The 10,959-nt window shown below is 32.8% G+C and overlaps 1 protein-coding gene across 2 annotated transcripts in view; it reads left to right on the forward strand.

Moving 5' to 3' along the window:
* LOC139505530 (uncharacterized) overlaps positions 1-9,993 on the forward strand; it is a 29,379-nt gene extending 19,386 nt beyond the window's left edge. For both annotated transcript variants that reach the window (XR_011659769.1, XM_071295075.1), the window contains one exon: positions 9,852-9,993. Coding sequence is in view for 1 of the 2 variants with exons in the window: in XM_071295075.1 (XP_071151176.1) it covers positions 9,852-9,858 (7 nt within the window). In the remaining variant the exon portion in view is untranslated. The remainder of the gene's footprint in view (positions 1-9,851) is intronic.
* The last annotated feature ends 966 nt before the right edge of the window (positions 9,994-10,959 follow it).

Below are 10,959 nucleotides of genomic sequence, written 5' to 3' on the forward strand. Positions count from 1 at the left end.
ACAACCACTGAAATACAGGCTCCTATACAATATATTTTTTTTTGATGAGATAGATTTCTTGTCCTTTTATATATTTAATTGAGCCGGTTTTTTTTTTGTTTTTTTTTTTGTTTGGATTGTTTTACACAAGTAATTTTTGGGTCATTAATAGCTTACTTTTCAGCATTGGACCTATGACTGCTTACTTTACTAAATTATGTCTTTGTTGGAAAGATGTCTCATTTAGTTTAGTTTAAACATATTTATTTATAGTGGATTGGGAAACAAGTTTTCCAACTTATATTAATCCCTTTCCACTTTGCGGGATGTCTCATTTGGCACTCATACGTCATCTTCTTATTTCTATATACAAAGCACGTTTTAGAAAAAAAAATAATAGGTAATATGGCACCCACTATGATCCAGAGACTTTTAATATTGGAGATATTTTACATATGTCAACAGGACAGCAGCCGAACGATAAAAAACCTCTGAGGTATATTTTGTGATAAAATTAGCAACAAACGATATTATCGATGGATGAAACTATAAAAAATGTATTGAGCTAAATACCGTACCCGCTCAGTGGCGGATCCAGGGGGCGGGGGTTCAGGGGGATGGACCCCCTTTTTTGGACGATCAGTGCATTTGGATGGGGACATGTAGTTGGAACCCCCTCCCTTTTGTCCAGGGTTAGGACCCCCTTTTTAAATGGCTGGACCCGCCCCTGCCGCTTTCATAACACTTCTTTTTAGCATACTGAATATTATGATGTTCTTACTATTAGTTCAGGTCCTGATAAAAAAAAAAACACATTCAGTACAGAAAGAAGTGTTTCAATAAAAGTTTCGTGTTTTTCTTGGCAGAAATGATTTTGCAAGACACTATACAGGTTTAAAAGAGCTCAAATGATTTTCTTACTGGACAGTGATCACTTCATTGTAAATTTCACTGCGTCGTGAAATTAATGCAGGTTCAATTCATAACAATGCACAAAACCGGTTCAACTACTTTTGCAAGGCGAAAAAGAAAGTCGAATCGTGAAGCCAATAAACAATATTTTTTTAATCTGAGCATGCAAATTGAAGATTACGTTATATATTTTACATTGAATATATTTGCAGAATAAAAACTTTGGTAATGAGAGTCCCAGACAATATATTAATTGACTGTTTTCCCACTAATTCCACGTGTTTTAAGTAGTTGTTTACTCGTAGTAGCCCACAATGCATTGTAGTTCATTGAGTCGATTGGTCAGTTTTTCAAGGCCATATTGGCCTTGTGTTTTGGAAATTACTATGCAAATATATTCTGACGTCAGAAAATCTAGAGTTCTCGACCTGTTCAAGACGTCATAATTATTTGGACTAACCCCCCTATAGAAGGTTAAGGATTTCCAGAAAAAATCTGTTAAAATCTCAGATTTTCAAGAAAATATTCTGTAAGTTGTCAATAATTTCCAGATTATTTCAAAAATTCTAAAAAATATTCCAGGAAAAAAATGAGAATAATACTAAAAATTCCAAGAAAATATCCTGTGGAAATAAATATTTCCAGACAAATTTAATTTCCAACAGAAAAATTCCAGATAAACAATTTTCATGAAACATATAAGTTTTAATATTGTTTTTTTTGTGTCATACATGTAGATGATTAGATCAAACTGGCATTCATTCAGTGTATGGCAGCTGTATGCTTACTTGTTTTTGTTTAAATGTCTTTGTGATCAAGTTCATCCATTTCAAATGTACAATCATTCAATGGATAATTTATCTTGGGTCTTTTTATATTGTTATGATACATTACGGTCTCTGGTAAGGGTGAAGGTTGGCTCCTGTTGTAATGTTTAAAACACTACATTTTTTTATGCACCTTTCTAAATCAGATGCCATTGACATTGTTCAGTGGTTGTCATTTGTTGGTGTAGTAACTTGTTCATGTTTCTGTTTCTTTTTTTTTCATATAGATTCCACAGTTGGTTTTCTGTTATTTTTGGGCCCATTATAACTTGTTGCTTGGTGTGAGCCAAGGCTCCATGTTTTTGACCTATACCTGTTAACTTTTTATGCGCTGTGATTTGGGTTGAGAGATGTCTCATTGGTATTCTTACCACATCTTCTTGTTTATACATGTAGGACTCTAAAGTGCGATGGTCACGCTAAAGTGCAATGGTCTACGCTAAAGTATGACGGTGTCTCACGCTAAAGTGCAATGTTTGTTTGTTCCCTAAAGTACGATGGTACAGCACGCTAAAGCGCGATGGAACAAAAGAGAAAGATTCAAGGGCACTAATGTCAAAAACAAGTCTTTTTGCGAAATCTAGTTTGCAATGATTCAACATATATACAACTTAGATTGACAACTAATACAAATAAATTTTGGAAAATCACTTGGATCATTTTGAATATCAATGTTTAGTGAGAGTTTAATGTCTCTAGCATATTTTGATTTTTCGTATGATAGGTGGTGAGCAGTTCTCTTTTCTGTAGTTCCACATAAACGACAGTTATAGTCTGGGTCCATTTTTTACCATATCTGTTGACAAAAAAAGACTATTTTGGATTTGTTTTAAAGGGTTGAAGGGTAGAAAAAGCACATCATAAGTTGTGATTGAAAGTTGTTTGTCTTACGTCCAGTGGCATGTATTTCATTCATATTTCGGGACTGTACATATTGAAAATTGAGCCGATTTAATCAAGATTTAAAAAAAGACAATTTTATTATAGAGCAATTATAAGACTTACAAATGTACTCCAAATCCAGGGCTGGTTTAACACCATGTTAAATAAGGCTTTACGTATATTATTATATACAGTGGCGGATCCAGAGGGGGGTTCCGGGGGTGCGCACCCCCCTTTATTTTGGCAGATCAATGCATTTGAATCGGGACATATGTTTTGCACCCCCCCTTTGCCCTGGCTAGCACCCCCCCTTTCGAAAATTCCTGCATCCGCCACTGATATATGAAATATCCTGACTGCCAAATATACATCACTGATTTCTGATTTCATGGACATGTATATGTTAAGTGCACTGTAAAACAGTTTCAGTTTACGTTTTTGAAATAGACATTAAACCTTGTTTTTTAAGTGCATATATAAAGTATAAGATTTACAGTAGAAGTTGATAACTTTAAGATTTGTCCTTGTGAGAAAACAATACTCGGGTCATAAAGACTTTTTTTAAATCTTGGCTAGTATATATATTGGCATAGTCATACATGTTCAAATGATAAAATACTGACCATGGCTTTATATGATCGGAAAGGTCTTTCAATTGCGGGTAGACAAGAAGTTTTTATATTCACAATTAAAAAGATATTAACCAACATTATATAAATAGCTACACAACGAAGTGAGATCTCTGTTTTCTTCTTCTGTATTTTGTTGATGTTGGTACTTGTTCGATTAATTTTCGTATTTTAAACTGGAAATTTCTACTTTCCAGGGTTATCCAGTACCTTAACTATATAGACTACTCGAAACTTCACAGTAATTATTTTTATCAAATATATTTATTTTTAACCGGCGGTAACCGGAACACACCTTAATTACGATTTAAACTTAACCCACAAACTAATGAAATATTGTCACTCACCACTTCAAAACGTTGTAGTATTCAAAGTTCTCGTCCGATTTTCTTGTTTTGTACATCAGTCGATTTGTTTTGAAAAATTGAATAATTCTGAAAGACCACAGACGAGATTGAAATAAACAAAGGGGTTTTCCGACAGGTATTAGAGATAACCTTTCGCAATAAAAACCATGTGATGATAAGAAGTATGTCTGGTCAATTTAGGACGGCGGCATCGCACATGGTCACAAAGGGCTATTAACGATAACATACTAATTAGTCAGTTTCCATATCTTTTCTACAGAGCTCCCCGGGTTATAAATAAGTGCTAACAATCGTTGTAGTTCCTGTCAATATAATACTTCCATGGTTCAACATAAATAGATTGTTATATTGGTTATCAAAATCAGCTAGTGGCAAAATCTTCTGAGTTTTGAATTTTATAAGCTCCAGACATCCCCCCTTTTTTTTGTAAAACAAAATTTTTGTTTAGTATGTATGTTATCTTTATATTTATATTATAAAATCTTCAATATAAATTTGAATAAGAAATGACTGATTTTCTACAAAAAAAAATTGTATACTGGAATGAAATTTGAGAAGTTATCAAAGGAGTAGGTTCAGTAAGACCCCTTTTTGGCTCCAAAATTAAGCAGCTTTGCAAATTGAGCAAATGTAATCTTTTAGCTATTTTTTGGAAAGTAGAATGCTTCTGCTACATAAATATGTGCTGTTTTTGACAATACAATGTACATATATCGTGTACTAGCATCATAAAGTCATGCTAAATTACTGAAATCTTCACAATTATAGCATTTTAGTTAAATTTTAGACAGTTTCCGTCTAAAGCTTAGATAATGCAGCCTCTAATGAAGAGAAGTTATGTATACAGCATTACGGGTAACGAGGGTAAAGGGGCGAGTTTCTTCATATTTTGGCTTGGTAAATATGAATGTCATGTGAATATTCTGAGACATTTATTCAGGAGATTAAATATTTTCTTTGGTAATATCTTCTGACATCAGACTCGGACTTCTCTTGAACTGAATTTTAAATGTGCGTATTGTAAAGTGGCCGCATTCGTGTTCATTCATAATATTAAAATGTAAGTTGTATTTGATGATAATACATAACATATATAAAGGTTGAGGATGAACACGGATGCGGCCACTTTCATTTTTGACGAAAACCATCTTAAAAGTGACGTTTTTTGGCATATTTGTTAGATTTTTAACCGGATTTTTGTGACAAAAATGTCGGTTATTGATTTGGAGATGTACGGCGGGCGGGCGGGCGGGCGGGCGGCAATCAAATGTTGTCCGTGCATTAACTCATGAACCGTTCAATCAAAGCTTTTAAAATTTAATATGTTGTTACTGACAACTAAATGAAGGTCAAGTTCAATAATGGCGATTTTGACTTTTACTGTTCAGGAGTTATGGTTCTTGAAAGATTGAAAAATGAAGTTTCCAGTCGTGTCCGTGCATTTACGCATGAACTGTTCTACTAAAGCTTCCCAAATTTTAACATGTTGTTACTGATGACAAAATGGAGGTCATGTTTAATAATGACGATTTTGACTTTTACCGTTCAGGAGTTATGGTTCTTAAAAGATTGAAAAATGGAGTTTCCAGTTGTGTCCGTGCATTTACGCATGAACTGTTCTACCAAAGTTTCCCAAATTTTAATATGTTGTTACTTATGACAAAATAGAGGTCATGTTCAATAATGGCGATTTTGACTTTTACTGTTCAGGAGTTATGGTTCTTGAAAGATTGAAAAATGGTGTTTCCAGTCGTGTCCATGCATTTTCTCATGAACCATTCAACCAAAGCTTTTGAAATTTTTATATGTTGTTACTGATGACAAAATGGAGGTCAAGTTTAATAATAAGGATTTTGACTTTTACCGTTCAGGAGTTATGGTTCTTGAAAGATTGAAAAATGGAGTTTCCAGTCGTGTCCCTGCATTTACGCATGAACTGTTCTACCAAAGCTTCCCAAATTTTAATATGTTGTTACTGATGACAAAATAGAGGTCAAGTTCAATAAGACGATTTTGACTTTTACCGTTCAGGAGTTATGGTTCTTGAAAGATTGAAAAATGGTGTTTCCATTTATGTATTACTGAAAAATTATTACACCAGGGTTTTCGATATCACAAACTGGTCAAAACATTTACTAAATTTTATCACCGGTATAAGGAAATAATTCGTAAATATAACTCAACATGCAGACATCTTATACGTTCAGGTATTTCACATCCAAAATTTTATGGAAATATTCTTTATAAAGCACAAAAATGTCAGTATTCTCCTCAGAAACTAACAAAACCTTTAAATAGACTTATTAAAAGGGGATATAGTTACGATACTGTTGTCAGGTCATTAAAGATTGCATATTTTGGCTTTAACATTGATTCACTGATAGGGTCTTTGCATCGGAACTAAACACATTTATTTCTAAAAAAACAGTTGTTGGCATGACACGGGTTATGTTCTTCTCATATTTTTTATGATAGTATGATACTAAACCCCTAACGGGAGGGATTGTACCTGATATTCATATGATGAAGACATAATCTTTCAATCAGTTTAATTGAGGTCTGGAGCTGGCATGTCAGTTAACTGCTAGTAGTCTGTTGTTATTTATGTATTATTGTCATTTTATTTATTTTCTTTTGTTACATCTTTTGACATCAGACTCGGACTTCTCTTGAACTGAATTTAATGTGCGTATTGTTATTGTTTTACTTTTCTACATTGGCTAGAGGTATAGGGGGAGGGTTGAGATCTCATAAACATGTTTAACCCGCCGCATTTTTGCGCCTGTCCCAAGTCAGGAGCCTCTGGCCTTTGTTAGTCTTGTATGATTTTAAATTTTAGTTTCTTGTGTATAATTCGGAGTTTAGTATGACGTCCATTATCACTGTACTATTATGCATATTTTAGGGGCCAGCTGAAGGACACCTACGGGTGCGGGAATTCTCGCTACATTGAAGACCCATTGGTTGCCTTCGGCTGTTGTTTGCTCTGTGGTCGGGTGGTTGTCGCTTTGACATATTCACCATTTCCTTTCTCAATTTTATTTCCAGTCGTGTCCGTGCATTTTCTCATGAACCATTCAACCAAAGCTTTTGAAATTTTTATATGTTGTTACTGATGGCAAAATAGAGGTCAAGTTCAGTAATGATGATTTTGACTTTTACCGTTCAGGAGTTATGGTTCTTGAAAGATTGTAAAATGGCGTTTCCATTCACGTTGTTGCATTTACTCATGAACCATTCAATCTAAGCTTTTCAAATTTTTATATGTTGATACTGATGACAAAATGGAGGTCAAATTTGATGTTGACAATTTTCACTTTCACCATTCATCAGTAATGGTTCTTGTGATATTGCCAGGACACAAATAAATATTAATAAATCCGGTTTGCTGTCGTTGTGACAGCCTCTTGTTCATATTTAAGCTTCAATCGGAGCGTTTTTAATGACTGATCAGTTAAAATCTTTTACATAAACTAATCGAATCAATTGAAATATACACTTAAGTGTTTAAAAAGTGTCCTAAATATCTCGTTAGATGAAACTGAAATTTGGGGGCCAAAATCGGCCCTTACCGGACCTACTCCTTTAATGTTCTCATACCACAGTCACAATTTGAAAATGTTTTCTCCAAATACAAATGGTTTTTAAAAAAATTATAAATTAGTTCACAATACATTACAAAATAAATGTGTCTCTAATCTCATATAATTTCCTGTACATGCAGTTTTACAATTTTCTATTTGTCGCCTGCAACTAAAGTGGCCAAATCTAGACATCTAACAATCCTTCTTTGGGGAACGATTTATATAATTTCTCATTGTTTTCAAATTCCTGTATTTCTTTACATGTTATAATTTCCTAAAACATCATGAAATTAAAGAAAATTACAAAACTTTTAAACAATTGTTAAACTCTAAATTTGTATAATATGAATGACATTTGATTTTTTAAATGTATACATGTTTAACATTTTTAAAGTTAAGATAAGTTATGGAACTGAAAGATGATACATTATGTATATATATTCAAAACATATTCATATAATAGATGTAATCATATTAATCCACTTAGACAAATAGAGTCAATGTATTATAATGATTGATAAATAAACGGAAAAAATAACAATTTAAATAATAAAAAAATAAACTTTTCTAATTTTAAAACTGAGACTAAATATTTATTTTTGCAGAGCAAGGGATTATGGATACATAGTTCCTAGTATTTATCTCCTTTGTCTTATAACATGTGGTTCAAGTAATTGCATGTAGTATATTATGATATAATTAAAGTCCACAGAAATGGCCATGTGTTCACAGTGGGACTTCTTTAAAGCTTTTTAATTACTGATTGTTTGTCAACTAGATGGCTAGATAAAATAATCTTCAACCTCAACAACTATGAAAAGCAGTAGGTCCTGGTGTGTGGTTTCTCACAAATTTCAATACAAACATACTTGTAGAGAACATAAATCATTGTAAATAAAACCCTATAAATCCAGATAGTGAACTATGATTTTGTTTTTATTTTAAAACCATTAAAACACTGACTTGTAATAGTTGTAAAAATCTTGATTTGTTATCAACATCCAGTATTTTTACTTAGTCATTTCTTTTGATTCTTCATTTCTTAGTATGGATGTTTTGCATTTTTTATCATAAACCTTATAGCTGCATTAAATATGACTCCTTCACATTAAAAAACAAACTTGAAACAAAAAGATAACTATGGGTCTATAATCAAGTTTGATTACAAAATCAAAAGTTAAATATAATTAGTGGAATTTGGATGTTAGAACCATTTGTTATGTTTATAAAGGTTTTTTTTTTTATCATTTTTGTCATGAATAAATTATAATATACACAGTATTCATATCAATTTAATTTCACTTAGTTCTAGAAATGCAAGTTTCAAAATATTTTTTTTAATCACAGGCATTTATTTTCTGAGAATTTTTTCCCTTATGCCATGACCATAACCATGATAACACATGTTTTATGAAAATGCAAAAAGCAAACAAGTTCTATAATACCAATATACTGATATACATGCATGTACATGTAACTTCCATGGTAAAAGAAAAGAGGGGGAAATATTATTATCTCAATCTCCAATTAGAAGTTGTGAATTGTCCCAATAAGATTACAAATGTAATAGTAAACATGTCATGTGGTGTTGAAAGTATGCATTTCTTTTGAAGTATTATCACTATCAATATCTACATGAATATCATATCCCCTCAATGTTATGTTAGAAGCTGAGGTACATGAACAAATGTACATTTTTTTATTTTTTTTAGGTCCTATTGCAAACAATTTCAAATTTACAACTCTCAGACTTAATAGATATAGGAAGATGTGGTGTGAGTGCCAATGAGACAACTCTCCATACAAATAACAATTTAAAAAGTAAACCATTATAGGTTAAAGTACGGCCTTAAGTTCAGTACTGACAACTCTGGCTTACAACATGTATGGACACACTTTATACATGTAGTATTAAAATAATAAAATGTGGTATCATTTCCAAATTGCCAATAAGACTACTCTCCAATAGTTAAGATAATCATGCCATCTGCTGTGGGTATTTTTCAATTTTCACATCTTTTGATCCACTGGAAGGCGTCAAAGCAAAAGCTTAAATAGCTTTCCTAGACATCATAATTATTTGTACTAACTCCCCACCAGAGATCAAAAGATACAAAATTAACCACTTAAGAATATCGTACAGCCTTCAACAACGAGCAAAAACCTATTAAACCACTTTAAATTTCTGGTACATTGTTTGTAAAGATACATAGGGCTTTAGAATTACCTAATGAACTACAGATATACATACAAGCACAAATTTATCTTAAGTTTACTGAAAGCGACTAGAATCCAGATTTTCCATGGAATTTTTAAACTTTTATTGTTGCCTTCTATAGGATGCTCTGGATTTCCAGAAATTTTCTAATAACAACAGCATAATTTTCCATGGAATATTTTAATTTATCTTTTTGCCTTCTATAGGACCGACATGGAATTCCAGATTTTTTTCTGAACCACATCCCAAATTTTCCATGGATTTTTTTCTGAACCCCATATACCTTCTATAGGGGGGTATGGATTATTTCTGGAATAGCCCATTCACTACATGTATCTGTAGCATTAACATCCTGACACAAATATGTGTGCAATACGCATTGCTGAAATGTGACGTTTTTCTCCTCAAAAGATGATATTGTTGTAACAAATCTGTGTTTATTTTTTTTATAGTTTATGAGCATGGCACCTACATCCCCATTTATCTTGTTTGAAGAAAAATTGATGGAAGTCATCAAAAAAACACCAAAGACATCACCCCTGGAGATATATATTTTAAAAATATATCTGGAAATGAAAACAGAAACTGACATTGTTCAGGTTTGTACTATAGTCATGATAGTAGGATATAGACTGTCTGATGGACATGCATGACAATTTTTTATACCCTGTAAGAATATAAGATGGTCCCAAATGTTTGTTTGTAGACTGTTAACATCATGTAAAAACTTGAAGGCATTATTTGACGTTTTTATACCCCATCAAATGAAGTTTGTGTGGGTATATAGGAATCACCTCTGTCTGTCTGTCTGTCTGTCCATCCGTCCTGCTCATTGTCCTGAGCAGAACTTTTGTACCTTAGTACCTACATTGTAGGATTATCAAACTTGGTATGTGGATGAATCATATACGGGAGGTGGATGTGTCACGAATGAAATTATGTCACAATGACCTTGACTTTGATCTTCATGATAGCAAAACGAAGATGATGTGTCACGTACCAAATTTAGGTCAATGTGACCCTTGACCTTCATGATAGTAAAATGTCATCCACTTTTTTCTTTATAATTTTTAAAGCTTTTCTTCTTCATGTTCTTCATGTCATAGCTTTTGTACTGTAGAGCCTAGGTGGTTGTATCATTGGCATAGCTTTTGTACTGTAGAGCCTAGGTGGTTGTATCATTGGAAGATGAACTTCTTGCGATATCAGATGTAAGTCTCATGACTTATAGGGTTAGGCAAGTGAGAGGGAAAAAGGGGTGGGGTATAGAGTTGTGCTCATAGTTTCAAGTTAGATTTAATATGGAACAAGAATTTCATTGCAGACTCAATACACATGATACATTTACAAGTTTAACTTCATACCCTTGGGAAGGAGATTTGAAAGAATTTTGACACGCATCTTCATCAGTGATATCTCACCCATTATTTCATGATGTTATTATTATACAATTTTATTTCTATCTATTATTCAATTTTCCGTATTTAGCGCCAAAGTTCGGGAGCGGAGTATCACTAATAAGCATCAGTTCACACAGATTTCTTGTTTTGCTCTTGCATA

This window comes from Mytilus edulis, unplaced genomic scaffold (genome assembly GCF_963676685.1).
Source record: "Mytilus edulis unplaced genomic scaffold, xbMytEdul2.2 SCAFFOLD_366, whole genome shotgun sequence".
Lineage (NCBI taxonomy): Eukaryota > Metazoa > Mollusca > Bivalvia > Mytilida > Mytilidae > Mytilus > Mytilus edulis.